General features: G+C 42.3%; 1 protein-coding gene across 2 annotated transcripts in view; it reads right to left on the bottom strand.

Annotated features, from left to right (window-relative positions):
• GUF1 (GTP binding elongation factor GUF1) overlaps positions 1-24888 on the bottom strand; it is a 33723-nt gene extending 8835 nt beyond the window's left edge. Inside the window, exons 1-13 of one of the 2 annotated variants that reach the window (XM_058193344.1) lie at positions 24546-24888; positions 21596-22298; positions 20155-20266; positions 18399-18547; positions 16283-16363; positions 12678-12755; positions 11911-11994; positions 10166-10230; positions 6621-6824; positions 4948-5087; positions 3284-3407; positions 1295-1427; positions 17-160 (exon numbers count right to left, since the gene is read on the bottom strand). In XM_058193344.1, coding sequence (XP_058049327.1) covers positions 17-160; positions 1295-1427; positions 3284-3407; positions 4948-5087; positions 6621-6824; positions 10166-10230; positions 11911-11994; positions 12678-12755; positions 16283-16363; positions 18399-18547; positions 20155-20266; positions 21596-21733 — 1452 coding nt within the window. In that variant the 5' untranslated portion in view covers positions 21734-22298; positions 24546-24888. The remainder of the gene's footprint in view (positions 1-16; positions 161-1294; positions 1428-3283; positions 3408-4947; positions 5088-6620; positions 6825-10165; positions 10231-11910; positions 11995-12677; positions 12756-16282; positions 16364-18398; positions 18548-20154; positions 20267-21595; positions 22299-24545) is intronic. The other variant, XM_058193345.1, reaches the window with a different exon arrangement.
• Positions 24889-26218: the final 1330 nt, after the last annotated feature.

Here is a 26218-nt window from a genome sequence, read left to right as displayed (position 1 = left end):
AACCTTACGCACCAACCTGGCAAAGAGTGAATATTTCTCCAATATATTCTTTAGGGGTCACAATAGTCCCTAAAACTATCGGCTCCAAGTATTCTTTTACCACGGAATGATCAGGAAACTCTGCGGGATTCACGATCGTGATTTCCTCTTTTCTATGTTCCTGCAAAATAGGAAAAAAGAAAGACAAAAAGAAGGTATTTTTAAAGCTTTCCAGTAAGAGAAAAAAGTAGCACTCTTTAAATGATTTTAAAAAATACACTTTTCCCAAAAGGTTTCCACGATTTTAGCCACTACTGTAGTGAGAAGAAGTGCCAAAATTCTAGCCTATAATGGAGACTTTGCTGATTTCCTGGTTGTAACAAATGAAATAACAAAATAATAATAATAATATAGATAATCTAAACATACATTTTAAAATACAAAATACAAAAGCAAATAACAGGACAGTGAGGAGGAAGGGAAAAGGGGAAATTGTTGTGCCTCGTCCTCCCTCCTCTCCTCAGCCGCCCCCCCCCCCCCGTCTGCACCCGGGCCTGCTATCAGACTCGGAGTCTGATAATGAAGATGAACGGCCTGTCATGCCTCCGGCCCCCGGCCCTGGCCCCATGCCCGGACAGGATGTCAGGAATGAACAAACAAACCTCACTCCTACAGCGTGTGAGCAGGGAGCCAGCCACGTGCTGGAATTACCGACAGCAGATTCAGCTGAAGAGAATTCACAGTAGGAGGATCCTCGCTTCCGGAGATCTGAGAGGCGACGCCAGCAGAAGGGAGGGAGGGGCAGGCCTGGATAAATGCTGAGTCATGGAGCCACACCCCACAGCCTATATAAAGGACCTGCTTTTGGCATTCCAACCTTGAGTCAAGCAAAGTCTCATCTACTTTGCTGAAGTCACAACTTGGACTCCTGCCTGCCCTGAGAAACCTCGGAGGAATTTGGCAAAGCTGCAGAGGCTTCGTTGCCACGCCTGATACGGACTTCCTAGACTCGGTCGTCGGAGGGGGAGGGGGACACGACAGAAATATAACTTAATAAAAAATGTATAATCTAGACATACATTTATAATGTTTTACACCTTGCATTTTACATTCTATATATATATATTTAATCAAAACACGATGTGAATTAGCCACGTATTAATGGTATATTCTAGAGGAAAATATCTTATTTGCAAGCTTCATGACGGACGTTCTGGAGAATTAAACTAAATTATGGAAACGGTTGAGAATTACACTCAATCTATCTTCAAGCACTGATAATTTGAGACTTTTTTTAAAAACAAAAAATCGTCACCTTTATCAATTTTGGGGAAGAAAGGATAGCCTTGTACGGAACGGTGGGAGCTGTCAAAATGACCGAGGCGTTATGCTCTTGTTCCAAGCGCTGATTAAAAACTTCCATATGTAAAAGGCCAAGGAACCCCAACCTGTAAATTCAACATTTCAATTGACATTTAATAAGGGTACCAACCTGCAATTTGCTCAACTAAACATTCTTCAATTTCCAAGCCAAATGAACGAAAACGTGTTCCAAATTTTGCATTTCACCAATAAGGTCCTGATTTTAGCCGTACACCAGTTATAAAATATAAACAGAAATTTAAACTTCATTTCAATAATCCCACTGAAAACTATACGCTATAAAAGATGAGTAAAAATTAGGATTGCTCTGACAGCAGCCTGCAGAGCTGGCAGCAGAGCCGGACAGTGAGGAGGCTGGGGAGGAACATGGGCCAGTCCTGGAGTCTGGGGAAGGCTCGGACGAGGGCTCTGCGTTGGAGGCAGAGAGGGGGCCAGGGCCATCTGGGAGTTATGTGCTGACTCTGGAGCCTCCAGAGTCTGATATCAGTGAGGCACAGGAACAGGGGGAGCCTGTTCCCAGTGCGTGCCTGCACAGAACTGTCAGAAGGCAAGAACAGTTAAGACAAAAGGGGCCACTTGGGAGTAAGGCTTGGAGATGACTGGTCCTTTCCATAAGGCATAAAGGAGGAGCAAAGGCACGTGAGCCTTTGCAGGAAGCAATTTTGTTCGGTTTAAATTCTGAAGCTCCGTTTTGACTCTGCGCTCCGTGTGGCCTTGCAAAGCTAATTGCCAATTAGGTCTTTGGCAGCGTGTCGAGGGAGATAAAGGTGGGTGTTTATCAGCCTTATCCCGAAGGACTGTGGCAGACTTCTGTCGGGCTCTTTACAAACTCTTGGTGACTCAGCACGGCTGGGAATGAACAGAATTCACAGCCAGTGAAATAAAAAGAGGGTTTTTGGGACTAATTGTGTGCTTGTTACTGTATCAGGAAGCCTAGGCCAGAACTAATACTACAACATGAAAACACTTATACCTCTATAAACATTCTTAATATTAATACGAAAGGGAGATTTCTAAAGGCCACATAAAGATGTAAAAGAGATAAAAGATTTTAAAAACCACAAAGAGATTTCTCAGTGAGTAGAGCTATGGCCAGGACCCCTTATATTATCTACTTGCAAATCTTAGTTGCTGGCAGACAAAATCTAGTTACAGGCAGTCCTTGACTTGTGACCACAACTGAGTCCGAAATTTAGGTTGCTACGTGAAAAATTCATTCGGTGAATTTTGTCTCGTTTTACGATCTTTCTTGGCACAGTTGTTTAAGTGACTCACGGCAATTGTTAAGTGAGTAACCCCGTTGTTAAATGAACCCGGTCTGTCCATTGACTTGGCTTGCCAGACGGTCGCAAAAGCGGATCAAGTGATCCCGGGACACTGCAACCGTCATAAACGTGAGTCGGTTGCCAAAGTGTTTGAATTTTGATCATGGAGAGGCTGCAATGGTTTGTAAGTGTGGAAAACGGCTGTAAGTCGGGTTTTTTCCAGTGCCGTTGTAACTTCAAACGGTCACTAAATGAACGGCTGTAAGTCGAGGACTACCTGTACTTAAAATTTAACGGACTTAAACGTAATCAAGTTCCTTATCTGGGAGAGCAAAATCCATTAAGACAGTCTTCAGGGTGAAATATACAGTAACTTGTGTTACGATATGACACGGCGAATCCCTGCCGTTATGTCAGTCACATGGGTTGGGAAGCCAATCTGGCGCACTGCTTGTCAGGTCGCAAAAGGCGACCCCATGTTCGTCATAAGTATGAGTCATTTGCCTGAATTTTCATCAGGTGACCATCAGGAGAGGATTTTAACGGTCGTTTGAAGCGTGAACAACGGTCCTAAGCCACGGTTTCCAACGCCGTTGTAACTTGGAATGGCCGCTAAGCGACCGGATCACTTAGCGACGGGTGCAAGTGTCACTCACCTCCACCCAGCTCCCAAAACCAGACTGTTGTCCCGTTGGATGGTCACACTGGAGTCGTTGAGGGTCAGTTTCTCCAGGGCTCCTTTCAAGTTAGAATATTCGGACTGGTCCGTTGGAAACACCCCTGTCCAGACAGAAGGTGGGTTTTTAGCCATGGATGTTCCTGAAGACTTGGGAGTGTCCAACAAACTTGGAAGACCTCTAGACATCCAGCACACGGCTGGCTGGGGAATTCTGGGAGCTGAAGTCCACAGGTCTTCAAGCGACCAAGGTTGGATCCCTCTGCTTTAGGCGATCCTGCACTGTCGTCCAATCCAGGGGTCTCCAACCTTGGCAACTTTAAGACTTGTGGACTTCAACTCCCAGAATTCTGGGAGTTGAAGTCCACAAGTCTTAAAGTTGCCAAGGTTGGAGAACCCTGGTCCAATCCATTTCATACTGGTAGCCTTTCTGGAATGGTGGACAATGGTCTCCTTCTCCTCCTCCTCCTCCTTCCTAGGGTGATACAGACTGGCCCAAAGTCATCCGGCTGGAATTCACGCCTAAGGGGAGGACTTGTTCTCAGGTTCCACGCCCAACACCTGTAGCAAACTCGCGCGCAGGTACATGTTTTCAAGCACACTTAGGGTGCCACGACAATGACTTCCAGGTGAGCGTGCCATCGAGGTATTTCTGCTGCATAGAGGTTGCAGTTGAATGGGGAATTTCTGGAAGAGGCATTTGGGCCATTTCTCCAGTGGCAGAAAAAATTCAAAGATTATTTTTTTTTTTAAATGAGAGGTTTACTAGGAGATCTGTCCTTCGTCCGTCCATCCATCTCTATCTATCCATCTCTATCTATTCATCTATGTATCCATCCATCCATCCATCCCTATCTATTTCTCTATCTCTATTCATCTACATCTATGCCTCTTTCCATCTCTCCATCTCTCTCTCTATCCATCTATCTCTATCCATCTACATCTATGCCTCTCTCCATCTCTCCTCTCTCCATCCATCTTTCTCTCTCTCTCTCATCTATCTATCTATCTATCTATCTATCTATCTATCTATCTATCTATCTATCTATCTATCTATTTCTATTCATCTACATCTATGCCTTTTTCCATCTCTCCTCTCTCCATCCATCTTTCTCTCTCCTATCTATCTATCTATCTATCTATCTATCTATCTATCTATCTATCTATCTATCTATCTATCTATCTATCATTTATCTATCTATCACCTATATTATCATCTATTTATCTTATTTAAAAACTGTTCATGTCCTGGCAGAGAAAGGGACTCTGGGCAGTGTACTATATTAACATTTTGAAATGTTAATTGAAATTTAAACGCTCCATCTCTCTTTCTCACACACACACAAACACACACGAACAAATGCACACAAACGCACACATACAGATGTACTAAAGAGCTGTAAATCATTGGCCACTCCTGGGAGGAGTAAGTGGGTAACAGAAACCTGGAGGCTAAGAATTCTTCTACTGCCTTGGGTGACTGGGCCAGGGTCTGTCTGTCCATCTGTCTGTCTGTCTATCTCTCTGTCCCTCCTTCTTAAAGAGCCAAGAAAACTGCAAGAACCAGTCAGGCAGCCACTAGGAGTCACCACTGACTTAAACACTGCCCCCCGCCCCAAATCTTTTGACCCGTGCCCCTCTTACCTGCGAAGACCATGGGTTTTGCAGATTTAAACCCAGGAAACGGTTCCACCACTTGGTTATGCAAATAGACCGTATCTCCTATTTGGGCATCAATAATCTCTCTCATTCCAGCAATCATATAGCCCACCTGGCCAGCGTACCTAAACGATAAAAGTTTTACGATATTACATGAAGACCTTTCAAGTCACAGTAGATAAAGACGATTAGGAATCGGGTTACCTCAACTGCAGAATGCTGCAAAAGATCGTTGTGCCAACTTTGGATGCACAAAAGTTTTTGGACGTTTTTAAGAAAAGAGATTGGGCAACCATTTGTCTGAAATGGGATAGGGTTTTCCTGAGCAGGGGGTTGGACTAGAAGATCTCCAAGGTCCCTTCCAACTCTGTTTAATCTGATTTGTTATTGCTAATTTATGAAGAAGGTGAAGACATTCTAGAATCCCATAATCTAATTTTTATCTACTAGAGGTAGCATGATAACATTCCATATATATTAAAGGAAAGAAAAACACCATTTCTCAAAAACAAACAAACAAATATCACAGCCCTAAGAATAAGAAATCAAAAGATGAGAAGGAAAAACTACAGTTATCAAAATGAGACTAAAAAGAAAATAATTCAGGAATTCTATAGAAAACTACAGTAGTGGCCAAAATTGTGGAAAGCTTTTGGGACAAGTGTATTTTCTAAAACTAGCTATTAACACCACTTTCTTTTGGAGTAGTACCATAAAATTATATATCAATGGAAAGATAATTTAATCAAGAACGTAATGCAATAACTTTTAGGAAGGATTTGCTATTAGAATAGCAGTTACAGTATAAAGAAGAACAGTGAAGCATGTAGAAAAAAATGAGATATACAAAAATGATCCCACGTCAGTGAATACTTTAGTCGGGTAAGCTTACTTAGCATGAATGATGGCCTTAGAACGTCTTCCCATGGAGTGAACCAAGTCTTTGAGTTCTGCAGCTGTTACCATGTGAAACCAAGATTGAAGGAAGGTTTCTATTAACTGGGTTTTATTGCTGGGTCACTTCTGACTAACCAGTTTCTTTAATTGGCTCCATAGACTTTCCATTGGGTGAAGGTCTGGGCTATTCCCAGGCCATTCCAGCAGTGGAATAGGATTATCTTGAAACTCCAAAATAAAAAGTGGGGTTATTAGCCATCAAATCTCCAAAATACACTTCCCCCAAAAGGTTTCCACAATTTTGGCCACTACTGTATATATATGACCAAGAAAAAGCGTCGGAAGAAAAAACATAAAGCGACACCTGGAAAAAGTGGAACTACCAAAACTGTCTGAAACTGTGAAAATTATGCTAAATGAAAGAATAACGATGATGGAACTAACAGAGGCGATTAAAAGACAAAAGAATAACAAGTCGCCAAGACCGGATGAACTACCAACAGAAGTTTATAAACATTTACAAGATACACTGCTTTCATAATATTTTCTCTCCCTCCTCCCTCTCCCCTCCCTCTCCCTCCTCTCCTCCCTCCTCTCCCTCCTCCTTCCTCTCTCTCTCTCTCCCTCCCTCCTTCCTCCTCTCCTCCTCCTTCCCCTTCCTCCCCTTCTCTCCTCCTCCTCTCCTCCCTCCTCTCCCTCCTCTCCCTCCCTCCTCCTCCCTCTCTCCCCCTCCCTCTATTTTTTTGCTTTCCAAAACTTACAGTTTATCGGTTGGCCACTGGTCGGGTGTCAGGATTCCTACTTCATTCACTTCGTAAATCTTCTTAGTGTGAGCCGTTGTGATCTTGTGGCCTTTGTGGATTTCTCCACTGAACAGCGCGATGTTGGCGATGACCCCTCGGTAAGTGTCGAAGGTAGAATCGAACACCAAGGCTTTCAAGGGCTCGTGGACATTAACCACTGGCCTGTTTCACAAGGAGCAACAGATGTCACAAAAAAGCTGTAGAAAGTTATCGCTCGGAATCGAGTGTCCCCCCCCCACACCCCGAAAGATCCAATTGCAACAGCATTTTTTAAAAAAAACAAGGTATACAGGTCATCTGACTTAAAACAGTTCGTTTAGTGGCCGTTCAAAGTTAGAACGGCACTGAAAAAATGTGATTTTTTAAAAATTTAATTTTATATTTTATTTATTTATTTAATCAAATTTTTATACCGCCCTATCTCCCGAAGGCCTCAGGGCGGTTTACAGCCCGATAAAAATACAAATATAATACAAGATAAAACACTAAATTAAAAAACTTATTTAAATAGGCCGAAAATTTAAAATTACAGTTAAAATGATAAAAACCCCATTAAAATTAAATTTAAAACTAAAATTCTAGTCCAGTTATGCATAGATATTTTGAAAACAGTCTATTGTCTGGGTCCATTTCGTTTTACAGAGAAATGACAATTATTCTGATAATAATAATGAAAATCGATAACAATAATAACTGCAAAAAACTGCGCTATACAGAACATCCTACATCTTAAGAAGGTACTTGGTTGATACCTAGGATGCTGGCAGCAACCCAGATCAGCCATTAGCACCAGCCAATGGTATTTGTGATGCATTTTTAAATGTCCAGTTGACTGAGTTTCATGTTTAATGAATAAAAGAGATAATAATAATAATGTTGAAATGTTGAATGTAAAAATGTTGAAACTGAAACTAAGACGGTAAAGATCTTGTGGGACTTTCAAATACAGATAGATTGTCATTTGGAACACAATACGCCAGATATCACAGTTGTCGAAAACTAAAATGTACGATTTATTGACATTGCGGTACCAGGAGACGCCAGAATCGAAGAAAAAGAACTGGAAAAAAATCATGAAATATCGCGACCTGGCCATCGAAACTACACGGCTATAGATGAAACATGTAACAGTGATACCCATTGTCCTCGGGGCACTTGGTACCATGTCCAAGAATTTTATAAAACACATCAAGAAATTGCAGCTTCCTGCAATGACACCAGCCGAACTGCAAAAAACTGCGCTACTTGGAACATCGTATATCTTAAGAAGGTACTTGGTTGATTCCTAGGACGCTGGCAGCAACCCGTATCAACCATTAGCACCAGTCAATGGTATTTGTGATGCATTTTTAAATGTCCAGTTGACTGAGTTTCATGTTTAATGAATAAAAGAGATAATAATAATAATGTTGAAATGTTGAATGTAAAAATGTTGAAACTGAAACTAAGACGGTAAAGATCTTGTGGGACTTTCAAATACAGATAGATTGTCATTTGGAACACAATACGCCAGATATCACAGTTGTCGAAAACTAAAATGTACGATTTATTGACATTGCGGTACCAGGAGACGCCAGAATCGAAGAAAAAGAACTGGAAAAAAATCATGAAATATCGCGACCTGGCCATCGAAACTACACGGCTATAGATGAAACATGTAACAGTGATACCCATTGTCCTCGGGGCACTTGGTACCATGTCCAAGAATTTTATAAAACACATCAAGAAATTGCAGCTTCCTGCAATGACACCAGCCGAACTGCAAAAAACTGCGCTACTTGGAACATCGCACATCTTAAGAAAGGTACTTGGTTGATTCCTAGGACGCTGGCAGCAACCCGTATCAACCATTAGCATCAGTCAATGGTATTTGTGATGCATTTTTAAATGTCCAGTTGACTGAGTTTCATGTTTAATGAATAAAATAATAATAATGTTATTTATAATTGTATTCATAATAGCTTAACTTCTATTTATACATAGTAATAATCTTTCTTCTTGTAACTTCTACCTCTTATATCTGACCACTGGTAACACATATCCCATGCTGCGTAATATTCTATACCTGCCTTATCCTTTATTTTTAATGTCAATCTATCCATCTCTGCACAGTCTAATATTTTCTGAATTATATTCCATCTGGGGGAGGAGGTGTTCTCATTTTTCCAATATTGTGCAAATACAATTCTCCCTGCTGTCAGCACATGAAGTATGAAGTATGTAATATGTAAATACTGTGTTTCCCCAAAAGTAAGACCCTGTCTTATATTTTTTTGAACCCCGAAATAAATGCTTGGCTTTATTTTCGGAGAGGTCTTATTATTTTGAGGTATGTGGAGCAATAATAATAATAATAATAATAATAATAATAATAATAATAATAATAATAATAATAATAATAATAATAATAATAATAATAATAATAATAATGTTTTAATTTGTATACCGCCCTTCTCCCGAAGGACCCAGGGCGGTGAACAGGCAAATAAAATACAAAACAGAAATATACACCATAATTAAAACAACCCTTAAAAACCTGATTCAAATATGCCAGAAATTTAAAATAACATTACACCCCATTCAAATTACAACAATTTAAAACCCACAATTAAAATTTAAAAATTTAAAATCAGACCAGTCCAGCCATATGGAATAAATAGGTTTTAAGTTCGCGGCGAAAGGTTCTAAGGTCAGGTAGTTGTCGAAGCCCGAGGGGAAGCTCGTTCCACAGGGTAGGAGCCCCCACAGAGAAGGCCCTCCCCCTGGGGGCCGCCAGTCGACATTGTTTGGCTGACGGCACCCTGAGGAGTCCCTCTCTGTGGGAATGCACCGGACGCTGGGAGATAGAGGCCGGCAGTAGGCAGTCCCGTAAGACGGGGATCCTCTTACCGTCTTACCTGATTTCCAGCTCTGCCTCTCTAACCCTAACCAGAGGAAATGGCGAGGACCGACTGTGCATGTGCTTAAATATTTTCGGGGAGGGCTTATTTTGGGGGGAGGACTTATTTTTGGGGAAACATGGTATGTAAAATATGTAAAAAAAAGATACATAAGAATGTAATTGCACAGAAGGCAGAGGAGAGGAGAGGAGAGCAGTGGAAATCTATGGGCTGGTCCTTGGGAAGAAGAGCCAGAGCTGCTAATGAAGCCCCACTCTAGCTGTGGGGAGAAAAGGCTAATAGATGAGGCAGACAACTATTCATCTTCCGGCCGGACAGACTTGTTAGCCGGCGTTAAGAGAGAAACTTTTTGCTGGGGCTGCCGGCGCTCCTAATAAAGGAATCATTTATTTAAATAAAGAGGATTTCTCGTGTTTGGAGAGCTCAGTCAGAACCGAAGAGGAATTTTCGGCAAAACCGTCATAAGTCACTTTTTTCAGTGGCGTTGTAAGCTTGGAACGGTCACTAAATAAACTGTCGTAAGTTGAGGACGACCTGTATGTACTGAAAGGTCCGAAGTGACAACTCTGAGGGAAAAAAAATACGACAGGAAAACCAACTTACGGCGGAATCCTTTCAATCACCGCCTGAAGTATCCTTTCAACGTTTGTTCCCAGTTTAGCCGAAATCTGAAACAAGATTTTAAAAATAAGACAATTTGGCCTCATTTCAGGTATGATGCCCCCAAACTAGCCCAAGGCACTGCTTCCATTGTAATAGTCCTTATACAGGCAGTCCTTGACTTACGACCAAAATTTATGTCATTAAGTGAGACATCGGTGAAGCGCGTTATGTCCTTTCTTGCCACAGTTGTTAAGGGATTCACTGCCGTTGATAAGTTAGTTAGTAACCCGGTTGTTAAGTGAATCTGGCTTCCCTCATTGGCTTTGCGTGTCAGAAGGTTGCAAAAAGGGGCCTGTACCTGAAAAATTCTTGCCCAAAGAATGGCACTTGTATGCCCAACAGAAGTAAGAGAAATATTTCAGCAAACATCCAGATAACATACTTTATTTTTTGGAGTATAAGACACGCCGGAGTATAAGACGCGCCTTAGTTTTTGGGGAGGAAAATGAGAAAAAAGCTGATTGGCAGGTGGATCGGCCTCCCAGAATACCCCCAATCAGCTGTTCCCAGAGGTGAATTTTAGCAACAGGTTCCTTGGATGTGAGCTCTGTGCCTTGCTTTTATTTTTTTTTGCCTTTTTTTTTCTGCCTCCGAAACTGTTTCAGAAAAAACTTTTTTCTGCCTCTGAAAGCCTCCAAAACAGAACTTCAGAAAAAAAGCCTCTGAAGCTCTGTTTGGGGGCTTTTTTTTCTGAAGCTTTGTTTGGGGGCTTTTTTCCTGAAGCTCCATTTGGGGGCTTCTTTTCTGAAGCTCCGTTTGGAGGCTTTTTTTCTGAAGCTCCGTTTGGGGGCTTCTTTTCTGAAGCTCCGTTTGGAGGCTTTTTTTCTGAAGCTCCCTTTGGGGGCTTTTTTCCTGAAGCTCTGTTTGGGAGCTTCTTTTCTGAAGCTCCGTTTCTGATGCTTTTTTCAGCCTCTGAAACCTCCATTTGAGAAGCTGGGAAGGGCTACATTTGGAGTATAAGACGCACCCAGATTTTCACCCTCTTTTTTGGGGGAAAAAGGTGCGCCTTATACTCCTAAAAATACGGTAAGTAGCTAGAGCTGTAAAACTAGTTTCTTTCAAAACGTTTAGCTTTTCTACAGTCAACTGAAGAGTTTGAAAGAGGAAAAAAAGAGAGAGAAAAAGAAAGTTAGGAGTTAAAATTAACTGGAGGAGAGTTGATAGAAAGAGAGGATGAAAGAAGAAAGGATGAAGGAAGAAGGGAAAGGAAGGTTGGAGAAAGAGTAGAGTAGAATGGAATGGGAGTGGAGCGGAGTGGAGTGGAAAGGATGGGATTGGAAGGGAAGGGAAGGGAAGAGAAGAGAGTAAATGGATGAAGAAGGGAAGAGAAGAGAAAGGAAAAAAAGAGAAGAGAAGAGAAGAGAAGAGAAGAGAGTAAATGGATGAAGAAGGGAAGGGAAGGGAAGGGAAGAGAAGGAAAAGAAGAGAAGAGAAGAGAAGAGAAGGAAGAAGGGAAGGGAAGAGAAGAGAAGAGAAGAGAAGAGAAGGGAAGGGAAGGGAAGGGAAGGGAAGGGAAGGGAAGGGAAGGGAAGGAAGTAAATGGATGAAGAAGAATTTTACATGGGAGAAAACCCGAACAACCAAAGACCTCCATACAAATACCCGTGAAAACCTCAGAAAACAAATATATATATATATTTTAAAAAGATGCACAGGTATTTGTAAACTGAAGAAGGCTGTCTTACTCTAATGCAATCTTCTTTGAGGATATCGAAGGTGTTCTCAATTTGATTTTCAACCACTTCTGGGTTTGCATTCTTGAGGTCAATCTGCAAAAGAATGGATACTATTATATTTAATTCAAATTAGACCAGTCCCTGCTGTGAACGGCTGGAATTCCATCGCCACAAAATGAGAAAAGATAAACATATTCTTTGATATGGCGGGGGAGGGTGCGCGGGGTGATCTTTGTGCATTTACTGTTGTTAATTTTTTTTTTAAAACTAATAACCTGAATATCTGGAACTTTTAAGGCAAAGAGGATTATTGGGAGAAAATATGTGAAGAAGCTTGACAAAATAAAAGTGTAATCTTAGAAAGTGCCTAAAGTAAGTCCCCATTTTAAAAAGAAAATCCAGTTTGGTTAAGGCACCAGGCTAGAAATTAGGAGATGGGTGAGTTCTAGTCCCGCCTTAGACATGAAAGCCAGCTGGGTGACTTTGGGCCAATCACCAGGAGACGGTGAGTTCTAGTCCCACCTTACCCCTAAAAGCCAGCTGGGTGAGTTTGGGCCAATTACCACCAGGAGACGGTGAGTTCTAGACCTTATCAATTCCAGTGACTTAACAACTGTGGCAAGGAAAGTCGTAAAATGGGCCAAAACTCACTTAGCAACTGTCTCACATAACCACAGAAATCTTGAGCTCAGTTTTTTGCGGTCCTAAGCCGAGGACCGCCTGCACGATTTGCAAAACATCTAAAATTGATGCTGCGGAGAATGCGGAAATCTTACCTTGTTTATAATGGGAATGATTGAGAGCTGTGCTTCATATGCAAGGTAAAAGTTGGCTACAGTTTGAGCCTGGACACCCTAAAACAACAACAAAAAAAACCACACATGAATTTCAAACTATTTGCAGAAACGTTTTATGTGGTTTGCAAAAACAGCTGTTTAAGCAGAAGAGAAAGCCCCCCAAGAAATCTGTTGATATAACAAGAAGAATGTGAACGTACATTTTTCTGCTCGTACTCCTGAAACAAAAGATTAACTGTAAAGACTAGAAACAGAGCAAGTAACGTTTTTATTGCTAATTTGGTTTAGAATCTGATAAATCTTTACTACTCCCACAACAAACACACCACTTGTAATGATTAAATTTCCAGCCCATGAGTCTGTTTCAAAAACCGTATTTCGTCCCATCTCAGGAATACCTGTTTGAAGTTAATTGGTCCATCTTTTAAGTGCCACCATGCAAACACAATCTTCTCCTCCCACTGCGCTATTTTATATTTTTCATTTAGGCTCCACCATGGCAGTTCCAGGAAGGCTAATAGTTTTGTTTTGTTTTGTTTAGAGTTAAATTAAAAATCAATACTAAACCCAGTTGGCAATTAGAAAGCCGAAGAAGGAGAACAATCTCTACAGATTTCTTAAACCCCAATACGACAGGAGCAGACTCTAATTTACTTGAGTTGTGTTTTAACTCTACAGTAGTGGCCAAAATTGTGGAAACTTTTTGGGAAAAGTGTATTTTGGAGGTTTGATGGCTAATAACACCACTTTTTTTTTTTGGGAGTTTGAAGATAATCCTATTCCACTGCTGGAATGGCCTGGCAATAGCTCAGACCTTCACCCAATTGACAATCTACGGAGCTAATTAAAGAAACTTGTTACTCAGAAGTGACCCAGCAATAAAACCCAGTTAATTGAAGCAATCATCCAATCCTGGTTTCCCATTAGAACAGCTGCAGAACTCAAAGACTTGGTTCACTCCATGGGAAGACCGTTGTAAGGCCGTCATTCATGCTAAAGGTTACCCAACTAAGGATTCAATGACATGGGGATCATTTTTGTATATCTCGTTTTTTCTAAGTGTTTCACTTTTCTTCTTTATACTGTAACTGCTATTCTAATAACAAATCCTTCCTAAAAGTTCTTGCGTGACATTTTTGATTAAATTATCTTTCCATTAATATATAATTTTATGGTACTACTCCAAAAAAAAAAAAGTGGTGTTATTAGCTAGTTTTAGAAAATACGCTTTTCCCAAAACGTTTCCACAATTTTGGCCACTACTGTATTTTAAAAATCGCTTTAAAAAGACCACATGAGTGACGACATCTTAAGAGGGAAATTTTGCTCCTTTTAAAAAAAATTTTTTCTTCACAATGTTGGGATTTAGGGATACTAAAATAGGCATCGTAATTCCGTGTTCTTTTATGTACACTGAGAGCGTATGCACCAAGACAAATTCCTTGTGTGACCAATCACACTTGGCCAATAAAGAATTCTATTCTATTCTATTCTATTCTATTCTATTCTATTCTATTCTATTCTATTCTATTCTATTCTATTCTATTCTATTCTAATTCTAATTCTATTCTATTCTAATTCTATTCTAATTCTATTCTAATGTTATGTTTTGCCCTTCAAAAGGTCACAGAGTTTTGCCAAACAATGTAAACGTAACTGTCTGGTTCGGTTCTGCAACCCAACAAGAAAAACACAGACTTCAGAGGATAATTAGAACTGCAGAAAAAATAATTGCTACCAACCTGCCTTCCATTGAGGACCTGTATACTGCACGAATCAAGAAGAGGGCTGAAAAATATTTACAGACTCCTCGCATCCTGGACATAAACTGTTTCAACTCCTACCCTCAAAACGACGCTATAGAGCACTGCACACCAGAACAACTAGACACAAGAACAGTTTTTTCCCGAAGGCCATCACTCTGCTAAACAAATAATTCCATCAACACTGTCAAACTATTTACTGAATCTGCACTACTATTAATCGTTTCATAGTTCCCATCACCAATCTCTTTCCACTTATGACTCTATGACTATAACTTGTTGCTGGCAATCCTTATGATTTATATTGATATATTGACCATCAATTGTGTTGTAAATGTTGTACCTTGATGAACGTATCTTTTCTTTTATGTACACTGAGAGCCTATGCACCAAGACAAATTCCTTGTGTGTCCAATCACACTTGGCCAATAAAAAAAAAATTCTATTCTATTCTATTCTATTCATTAAAAAAAAACTTGGCTGAAAAATATTTTTAGTTAGTGTCCATACAGGAAAGCAGAATCTGATCATTTTGTATGCATTTGTATATTCCTTGTGAAATTGAGTTTATGTAAAAAAGAAGCTTGATTATAGATCTTAAAAACAGGATGGGGGGAAAAACTACAAGGTTTTTGTTTTGGGCAAAAACAGCATTGATGCTCATGAACCAAAGCGGAATAAAGCACGAAAAGATTTACTCCATGTGAAACTTCCTAGCCAGAGGTGAGATTCAGCCGGTTCGCGTGAACCGGTTATTAAAATTCTGCCCAGTTTGGCTAACTGGCTAATCCCACCACTGGCTGGCTCCGCCCCCTGCCCATTTTTCGGCCTGAAAAAGAGCTGAAAAACACCCAAATTGGCGGAAAACAGCCCAAAAAACCGAGTGGGGGGCGGGGCCAGCCAGTAGTGGGATTAGTCCGAACCGGCCAGAATTGCTGAATCCCACCTCCGGCTTTGAGACGAGTGGCCGGGAGGCGGGGCTGGGTGTAATGAGTAAAGTTGAGTTGGCCACACCCACCCAGTCACATGACCACCTGGCCACGCCTACCCAGCCAGAGAACGGGTTATTAAATTATTTAAATCCCACCATGATCATAGCTGCTGTTTTTTACTGACCTTGGTGCCCAATCTCTGGGGTTCCTAAACCGTGCCCATAAAAGAGTCCAGAACAAGGGCAATAAAATAATATCACACCTGATTAAAAGATCAACAACACTTTAACCATTTGTATCCCTACTCCCTTCATCTGTCTAGTTTTAAGATACTCGACGCAGGCGCCCCATCTCTGAAAATCCTTAATCCATCTCAAAAATGCAACTTAATATGGACAGATGTTTCACATGTTCCAAAGCATTTTTTTATTTAAGATTCTTGATGAAGAGCACCAATTCCTCTTTTTTTTACAAGACTTAGCAAAGACTTAGAGAACCCTTTTGGTCCTTGTTCATGTTTTTAAAAGTTATTTAACCAAGTCATTTGTTCGGCGAGGTCAAAGTGGTACGGTGGCCTAGAGGCGGAGCTCTCGCCTCACAATCAGGAGGCTGTGAGTTCGATCCTAGGTAGAGGCAGATATTTCTCTCTCTGGGCACGATGATAATATTTCAGCTGAACAAAACTCCTCATTGGCGACAGGGAAGGGCATCCGGCCAGTAAACACTCAGCTCCCTTCAGTTGCCCAGACTCCACCCCCCCCCACAAGGGATTATGGGGTCATTAAAAGATGATGATGATTTGTTTGGTGAGCCAGTTTTGCATAGCCTGTATCTGGAAACGGGAACTGTCCCTTCAGAAACAAAACTCGACTTAATTTTGAAAGCCTACCTGATTTGCATCCACAACCAACAGGACTCCTTGGCAAGCCGACAACGACCGTGACACTTCATAATTAAAATCCACGTGGCCCTGAGCAGAAGGGAAGAAACATCTGAGGAAGGGCCTCAATAGATTCCTGGGAAGTTCTCACGTGGCCCACTGGTTATTTATCGGAAGAGTCTCAAAGCAATTTTAATTCGTTACTGAATACATCTTTTGTCTTCTCATAGGTGCAGTTCTGACCAAGCTCCCAAAACACAATAAACCCTCGGCAGTTGAAGCAACGCTTTCTTTATTAGGAGCCTCGGCAGCCCCGACGAAAAGTTTCTCTCTCACTACAGGCTAACAAGTCTGTCTGGCAGGGAGATTAATAGTTGTCTACCACATCTATTCGTCTCCGCCCCCTGCCTTTGATCCCGAGCTAGGGGTGGGGCTTCGCTAGCAGCAGTGGCTCTTCTGTCCCGAGAACCGGCCCATAGATTGCCACTGTTCTCCTCTCCTCTGCCTTCTGTGCATCCGCACGTCAGGCACTGGACCCAGCTGTTCTGCCTCTTCCTCATCAGCTACCTCCAGACCTGGGGGCTGCTGACTCTCCACCTGAGGGCCGATGGACAGCCCAGGCTCCACCTCTGTCTGTTTTTCTCTTTCTGCCAGCTCTGTTCCCTCTTCCCCCTTGGAGCCTCGATGCTGGCCCTGACTCCCAAGCCTCCTCCTCATTTGATTTGGCTGTTGGGGGGACCGGCGTCCGACAGGCCACAACAGGTATATCTGAAGCTTAAATCCGAGATCAGCGATGAATAAACAAACTTTCCACGGCAGGAATAAATGGCTGCTTATGCCAATCTCTTTATTGGCATAAAAGAACTGGCAGATGTGACGTATGATTCAAGCAGGACCTGCTCATAAAAAATGGGGGAGGGGCTTTGATTGCCTGGTTTTGTGCCCTATTTCGACCCCGCTGATGACCTGGAAATTTATGCCCAGCTGAGCCACGCGATCATCAGATTTTTTTTTTTTAACTTTTAAAAGCATTTTCCCTTCGGCTGAAAAAAATGCTTTTAAAAGTAAAAAGAAAAGCCTCTGATGATCGCACGGCTCAGCTTGGATGGTCTGAAACTTTTAAAAGCATTTTTTCTCAACCTCTTCACCTGAAGAGGCTGTAAAAAATGCTTTTAAAGGGTTCTGGCGATCAGGCAACTCAGCTAAAATCGTCAGAACCCTTTCGAAGATTTTTTTCTACAGCCTCTTCGGCTGAAGAGGCTGTTAAAAAAATGCTTTTAAAAGGCTCCTCTGATGACCCCAGCTGAGTTGCCTGATCATCAGAGACTTTTTTTTCCTTTTAAAGGCAAAAAAAAAATGCTTTTAAAAGAAAACAAAAGCCTGTGACGATCAGGCAACTCAGCTGGGATCGTCAGAACCCTTTAAAAGCATTTTTTTCTACAACCTCTTCGGCGGAAGAGGTTGTAGAAAAAATGCTTTTAAAAGTAAAAAAAAAAAACACGTTGGCCATGCCCACCCAGTCACATTATTAATTTTTTTTATTTACTTTTTTATTTATTTATTTACATTTATATCCCGCCCTTCTCCGAAGACTCAGGGCGGCTTACATTGTGTAAGGCAATAGTCTCATTCTATTTGTATATTTATATACAAAGTCAACTTATTGCCCCCCCCAAACAATCTGGGTCCTCATTTTACCTACCTTATAAAGGATGGAAGGCTGAGTCAACCTTGGGCCTGGTGGGACTCGAGCCTGCAGTAATTGCAGGCAGCTGTGTTTAATAACAGGCTATCTTACAGCCTGAGCCACACCGCGGCCCTTTACCCCCCCCCAAGCCACGCCCACAGATCCGGTAGTAACAAATTTTGCATTTCACCCCTGCTGTAGCGCTATTCGTGGGGGGATTATGTTTGGTGATTAATTAGATGATGCATTTCACGCTTGCTTGACGATAATGGGGATTTGTTTGACCTCAACCACAGGCAGAAGGATTGCTTATGGTTAATACATCAGGAGATGATAGCCCAGCGCGAGCCTAACAACCAGAGAACTGGATGGCAGCCACCGACTCTGGCTTTCAGCTTAGCGGTAAGTCTTCCTAGTCATAACCAAATATGCACTTACAGGTGTATCGATGAGATTTAAGAGGTAATTTGTTCCTTCGTGGTTGTAAACGAGGGAAGCCGTCTGAGCTTTCACTGTGATGCCCCTTTCGCGTTCCACTTGCAATTTATCCAGCACCTGCTTATTATGGTCTGTTTTGGCAATTGCTCCTAGAGGATCAGAGATAGCCCTCGATTATTATTCATTGTGAAAAGAGACGGAGCTGCGTTCTCTTCCCATGTATACTGACCCAGCTCCCCTAACACGACAAACCCTCTGAAGTGAACTCCCAAGATTCCTTTCATTAGGAGCGCCGGCAGCACCAGCAAAAAAAAATTCTCTCTCACCGCCAGCTAACAAGTCTGTCTGGCCGGGAGATGAATAGTTGTCTGCTACACCTATTCATCTCCGCCCCCTGCCTTTTATCCCAAGAGCTAGGGTGGAGCTTCGGTATCAGCAGTGGCTCTTCCATCCCAAGGACCGGCCCATAGATTTCCACCGCTCTCCTCTCCTCTGCCTTCTGCGCATCAGGCACTGGACCCAGCTGTTCCTCCTCTTCTTCATCAGCCACCTCCAGACCTGGGGGCTTTTGACTCTCCACCTGAGGACTGACGGCCGGCCTCTGCCACTCTCTCTGACTGCTCCATTCCCTCTTTCCCCTCAGAGCTCTCAAGTTGCCTTGATGCTGGCCCTGACTCCCACGCCTCCTCCTCCTCCTCCTCCGATTCGGCTGCTGGAGAGGCTGGCAGCCGACAGACCACAACACCAGTGGTTCCTTGGTCCACTCAAGTGTCCACCCAATGAAGCTGCGGTGATGCCCATCAACTCTCAAAGTTACTCTTCTGACCACAGTCATCTAAGGGAGCCCCCCCCCACCTCCCCTGAGGTCAGATTTGGCCAGACTCAGGAGTGGCACAAAGACAATTGGCAAAACTCTCTCCCCCTCACTCATCCAAGCCCCCGCAAGACTGAAGAGCCTTCAATGAGTAGAGGGACACCCATTTCTTATTAGCCATCGATACAGGGATCCAAGTCCCATTTTTCCGTGTTGACTCTCAAAACCAAAGAAAATGGACTAACATACAGGTATTAATTGAGACCAGTGACTCTTGTCATTAAGCGAGACATCGTGAGAATTCAATGGATTTCGGAATTCATTTTTCCCTAAGGCCACGGTTGTTAACCAAGACATCACGTGACCATGAGATTTACAACTCTACTTCCCCTTGTGGTCATTAAGCAAATCCCCTGCGGCCATTAAGGTATCTACTTGCAATCTTGTATTTTGCAAACTATTCGGCTTAGGGGTGAATATATATGGTCAACATTTTTTTTCCCTTACAATGCCAGTCTGCTGTCGTTTCAGAACAAATACGCTGAAAATGCAACATCCTTTATTTTACCAGGTCTAAATAGAACAGAAATTTCAACACTTCCTAGTTTCTTGATTCTAAATGAATACGCCAGGGATCTCCAAATTTGGCAGCTTTAAGATTTGTCGACTTCCAACTCCCAGAATTCCCCAGCCAGCCATGCAAGACTATCATGCAGTCTGGAGAATTCTGGAAAATGACACCCACAAGTCTTAAAGTTGTCAATAAACTAAATTTTAAGAGTCACTTCCATGGAGAAACACTTCATTTTAAACCCAGGGATCTTAAAATGTTTGAAATATTTTCCTTGTGGAATTTTCAGCAAATGAAAAGAAACTTGGCCTGACGACGCATAGCCAAATAGGCAAATTGAGAGGCACATATCTTTATAAAAATTACTGCACCTGTTATTTCCAGCAGCCGATCTGCTAACGTACTCTTTCCGTGATCGACATGGGCTATTATGCTAAAATTTCTAATATTTTCTGCAGGGAACAACGACATATCCACTGCATCCTAAAAAGATCAAAAAAGAAAAACACGAATTAGTTAAAAGCCGTTTAAAAACTGTTTCATGACAAGAGTTCAAGAATCCTTTCAACTTAAAAAAGGCTGGCTCTTCATTCAGGAGTCAAACAAACAATGTACACACAGTTCTAGATTCCATGCCTATTCTGTAAAATGCTTGTCGGGTAGCACTCAAAACATCCTAATTATTATAAACTAGCTGTACATTAAGAAGAATGTGTGAATCCATAGCATCAGAGTGTGTTAATATAATGCAAATGGCAGTTGGAACAGAGGGGGAAGGGGAGTATAATGTCCCAGCCCGCAGCATCCATTCATCTGGCTAGCATCCTGTCAGTGTATAAGAGTTGAGGGGTGTTTGGAAACTCAAACAGTATTTGCTGTGTGAGCAAGAAGGAGACAGGAAGGACGCTGGGCGTGGCTTAGTTCAACTGTTCTGTATTAAAGCTGCTTCTTGTTGTGAAACTGAAAGTGAAACTCCTCTCCTCTGCTTGTGTTTTTGCATTTGGAACAGATTTCTTTTCAGGCGGGGAGGGGGAGTAGAACTCCTTAGCATCAGAGCGTGTTAATAATAACATAGGAAATACTCCGATGGCTCTGATGGTCATTTCGAAAAATCCTTTCTTAGTGAGCACCTAGAAGCCAAGAGGAACACACATGGCAAATTTCAAGTTTGTAGGCTTCACGGTTTTGAAGATTTCATGATTACGACATGAGTGGTTTTTGCTTTTATATATATATAGATTGGATGAATCAACATTTGGTCAAGAGGCTGGTGTGGCTTTCTCTGCCTAGAAATCAGTCTAAAAGAAGAGAATATTTTAGCTCAGAGATGAAAAGCGAGGTCTTTGGCGCTGAGTTTGCTTGGTTTTGTTTGCAGACATTTCGTGACCCAACTAGGTAATGTCATCAGTGCTAAAAGGGAGAAAGACAGTTAGCACTGAGGATGTTCTCTAGTTGGGTTATGAAACATCTGCCAGAAAACAACCAAGCTCAGAGAGAAGCACAGACCTTGGTCCTCCTCTTCCTCCTCCCCTCCACAAACCTCACTTCCTTCCAGCACTGATGATGTTACCTAGTTGGGTCATGAAACGTTTGTAAGAAAACAACCCAGCTCAGAGAGAAGCAAAGACCTCACAAATCTATCTCAGAATACCAGACTCTGTCAAGGAACAATAAAAAGCAAAGCTTTTATATCCAAATAAGGAGGAATTACTCTGATTCAGGGTCAATGTATTTCTGGATTCCCACCTGTTTGGAGATAAGCTGTAAAAGTTAGATGGCTTTTTTAAAAAGCAAGTAACAAATTTCTATCACCTTGTTTGTCCTGGAGCAATATTTCCTTGAGGGAGCACCATGACGTAGAGAAGGTTTTAATGTCCGAAGAAAAGTAGCATTGAGGGACACCTGACACCTGGCGGAGATATAGAATGCCGTTTTAAAGAACGAAGGCATCCTTCCAGATTAATTCCAAAATCCAGGCTGAGCAAAGCCTATGTTCCCAGAAGCCTAGTATTTAGAATAACGCTTCTACAGATATATTCATTTCTGTAATAACCACAGGAAGTTTTAGTCCAAATTCCCGCCAAAGACAGAGGTAGGTATTCTTAAAAAAAGAACATTAAAAAGGCACGGCGGAAAAAGACCATCTATTACTGTGTCCATTTCTTCTTCATACAGGTGGACAGGCTGGATAAATTCTGCAAAAAAGCCAGCTTCGTTTTCCTTGCACAAATATACTTCAGTTGCTCCGATTTTTCTTTCCCTAAATTTGCAATATATATAGATATAGATATATTTATTTTCTGAGAGATAGTCACTTCCCGGAGAGCGAGTTGAAAGGCATGGCACAACAGATACAAAAGTGACTTCAGGAAAGATAGGTAGGCGTATTGTGAACGAAGTCGCCGTGAATCAAATTTAGCTGAAATTTAAATGTCCTCTTCTTTTTACGCCCTTGGTTTCCGCTGCTTCTGACTTTTCAACTCCTTTTTCTTCTCTTTTATATGGCGACGGTTGCCTTAAAAGAAGAATGGGTAAGTTTCAATTGCAGTAAGCTGACAAGAGTCCCCTCCCAATTCCACCACCACTCCATCCTAGGCAGGTGATCCTCGATTTACGGCCACAACTGAGTACAACATTTCCGTTGCTAAGTAAGACATCTTTCTTTTTGCCTCCTGTTAATTTCTGCTCTGTTCTGTCTGTTTGTTTTTTGTAAGTTTTTTTCTTTTTTCCTAATAGTATTTAGCCATTTCCGGACATACTGCATCAATGTTTCTTAAAAGAAAGTTTTACTCTTTTTATAATACTGTCTTCCCACAACAAAGTTGCATTTAAGGCAAACAAATGACTTGACTGTTTTAAGAACTGTGTTTTTTAAAAAAAACACCCAGCTCCTAATGATATATATATTAGAATAGAATAGAATAGAATTCTTTGTTGGCCAAGTGTGATTGGACACACAAGGAATTTGTCTTTGGTGCATAAGCTCTCAGTGTACATAAAAGAAAAGATACCTTCATCAAGGTACAACACTTGCAGCACTTAATGATAGTCATAGGGTGCAAATTTAATACTTAATGATACAACACTTAATGATAGTCATAGGCTATACAATTAAGCAATCACATTATATATATATACTATATATATATATCTTTTCTGAGGGTTTCGTGGGTATTTGTATGTAGGTCTTTGGTTATTCGGGTATTCTCCCGCGTAAAATTGGAAGTGTCTTGGCGACGTTTCGATGAAGTCTCATTCGTCATCTTCAGGCTGGTGTTTACAGCTTCGTGCTTCTAGGAGCAAATTGAGATTGCTTCTGGCAATTGAATTGAAATTGCTCCTAGAAGCACAAAGCTGTAAACACCAGCCTGAAGATGACGAATGAGACTTCGTCAAAACGTTGCCAAGACACTCCCAATTTTATGCGGGAGAATACCCGAATAACCAAAGACCAACCTACCTACCTACCTACCTACCTATATATATATATATATATGTTTTCTGAGGTTTTCGCGGGAGTTTGTATGTAGGTCTTTGGTTATTCGGGTTTTCTCCCGCGTAAAATTGGAAGTATCTTGGCGACATTTCGACGAAATCCCATTCGTCATCATCAGGCTAGGTGCTTACAGCTTCGTATTTCTCCTAGAAATACGAAGCTGTAAGTATTTCTCCTAGAAGCTGAAAGTATTTCTCCTAGAAATACGAAGCTGTAAGCACCTAGCCTGATGATGACGAATGGGATTTTGTCGAAACGTCGCCAAGATACTTCCAATTTTACGGGAGAAAACCCGAATAACTAAAGACCTATATATATATATATATATATATATATATATATATATATATATATATATATATATATATATATATATATATATAATATTAAAAAATATAATAATAATAACAACAACAACAGGAGACCAAGGCATATTCTTACGACGTAGCCATACAGGAAGTTCTTGTCTTATGACCACAACGGAGCCCAACTCTTCTGTTGTTAAGATGAAACATTGGTTAAGTCAGAGTTTTGCTCCTCTTTACCAGCTCTCTTGCCGCCGTTATTAAGTGAGTCACCGCCTTGGTTAAGCTAGTAGCCCAATTGTGTTTTTTTTTAATTTGCATTTATATCCCACCCTTCTCCGAAGACTCAGGGCAGCTTACACTATGTCAAGCAATAGTCTTCATCGTATTTGTATATTTATATACAAAGTCAACTTATTGCCCCCAACAATCTGGGTCCTCATTTTATCTACCTTATAAAGGATGGAAGGCTGAGTCAACCTTGGGCCTGGTGGGACTTGAACCTGCAATATTGCAAGCAGTTGCTGTTAATAACAGGCTGCATTAGCCTGTTGAACCACCAGAGGCCCATTGAATATCTGGTTTCCCCGTGGACTTGGCTTGTCCGAAGGTCGCAAAAGGGGGGGAATATCGCGCGATTCCGGGACCCTGCGACCGTCGTAAGTGCGAGTCAACGTCTGAAATTTGGACCAGGGGACCCGTGTGTGTGCGTGTGTGCAACGCTCCTAAGTCCGTTTTTAGGGACTTAGGACCGGGAAAAAAAAACAACGGGTCGGGGTTAAGGGTTAGGGGAGTCCCAAGTCCCTTTTGCAAACGTCGGTCACTAAGCGAAGCGTCGCGTCGCAAGCCGAGGACTACCTGCACAGAGCGGTGCGGCCGCTTCGCTGGATCCGCTGGATCCATGCAAAAGGGGACCCCACCCCAGCAGAGACCACCCGCAGCCAAAGCTTCGGTGCCTTACCCTACCCCGGTCCGGTCCGGTCCGGTCCGGACAAAGCCCTTGCTGCTGCTGTTGCTCCTGCAACCCGTGCAAACCCGGCGTGGCAGCCCAGAAAACACGCCGGTCCCTTCCACCTGGGAGGAAATAGAAAGACTCCAGAGAGATGCACGCCCTGCCTTTGCAAAAAGGGCTGGTTGCAATGCACCGAGGTTGCACCGTGTTGCAACTGGGGTGCAATTGCACGCGCAGGAGCAAAAAAAAAAAAAAGGATTTATTTTTTTTTTGGCTTTGCAGGAAGTTTCCCCCCCTTGCACTCTTTCTTTCTCTCTCTCTCTGCTCCTTGCTTCCCTCCTCCATTGCAGGGGTCTCCAACCTTGGTCCCTTTAAGACTTGTGGACTTCAACTCCCAGAGTTCCTCAGCCAGCTTTGCTGGCTGAGGGACTCTGGGAGTTGAAGTCCACAAGTCTTAAAGGGACCAAGGTTGGAGACCCCTGCTCCATTGCACACCCACCCACCCACTCTGCAGCTTGCTTTTGCCCTTGGGATGGGTTATGTAGTCGCAGCTGTGCCTTTTTTTTGCAAATTATTTTTTCTCTCCTGGGGAAAAAAAAAACCTCTTAAAAAAAACTCTTAGGAAAGTTTGTGGGGGGCAAAGTAGGCTCGGAAGTGCCAACCTGGGGGAAAAAAAAGAAAAGATATCCGTCACTATAGTAAGTCTATAAATCAGCGGGAAGTCGAGAAAGCATCTCGCGCGCATGCGTATTAGGGCACAGCCGGGAAAGCGTTCCATTGGAAAGGGGAGGGGGGGGAAAGGAGGAAGCTACTACAGCTCCCGGCAGCCTCAGCGGGGGAGTGGGGGGGGAAGGAGGCAGCAGCAAAGCTTTATGGGAGTCGTAGTTTGACGCCAAATTGTGCTGCAGCTTGTCTAGGCAGGGGGGGGAGGGGGGGCTGGGACAGGCAGTCCTCGTTTAGTGACCGTTCAGAGTTGCAACGGCACTGAAAAAAGGGACTTGTGACCATTTTTTTTTACGCTTACGACCCCATGGTCACGTGATCCAAATTCGGACGCATTTAGGCAACTGACTCACATTTATGACGGTCCCGGGGTCACGACGTGATCCCCCTTTTGCGACCTCCTGACGAGCAAAGTCAAGGGGGGGGGGAAGCCAGATTCACTTAACAGCCGTGTTACTAATTTAACGACGGCAGTGGTTCACTTAATAACGGTGGCCGGAAAGGTCGCAAAACGCGCTTAGCAAATGTCTCTCACTCAGCGACCGAAATTTGGGGCTCCATTGTGGTCGTAAATCGAGGACTAGCTGTACTGGGAGAGGCGGGGGATTTGGGATTGCTGTGCCCGTTTCTCTTGAATTCTTGGCAGGAAAGGTGAAGGATGCTAAGCCAACGAACAAATAAAATTAATAATTTAAAGTATTTGAGGAAACAAACGTGGAAGCAAACAAACAATATTCAACTGCTTCCTAAAAGGATGCAAAGGACCGGCTGTTTGCAAGGAATATAAACCCTTCCATTCCCCACCATCCAAGTCAGAGTTGAAGAAGCTTCTTGGAATGAAAAGCGAAACATCTTCGAAGAGAAAAAACCCAGAAAGTCCCGTTGCCTCCTGAAAAAAGCACCTTTGGCACAGCTGTTGGAAATGAATTCAACCAACAAGCATGGGGTCAATGAAAACA

The sequence above is a fragment of the Ahaetulla prasina genome, chromosome 8 (genome assembly GCF_028640845.1).
Source record: "Ahaetulla prasina isolate Xishuangbanna chromosome 8, ASM2864084v1, whole genome shotgun sequence".
NCBI classification, from domain to species: domain Eukaryota; kingdom Metazoa; phylum Chordata; class Lepidosauria; order Squamata; family Colubridae; genus Ahaetulla; species Ahaetulla prasina.
Note: the sequence above shows the minus strand (reverse complement) of the source record. Positions and strands in the feature narration are given on the sequence as shown.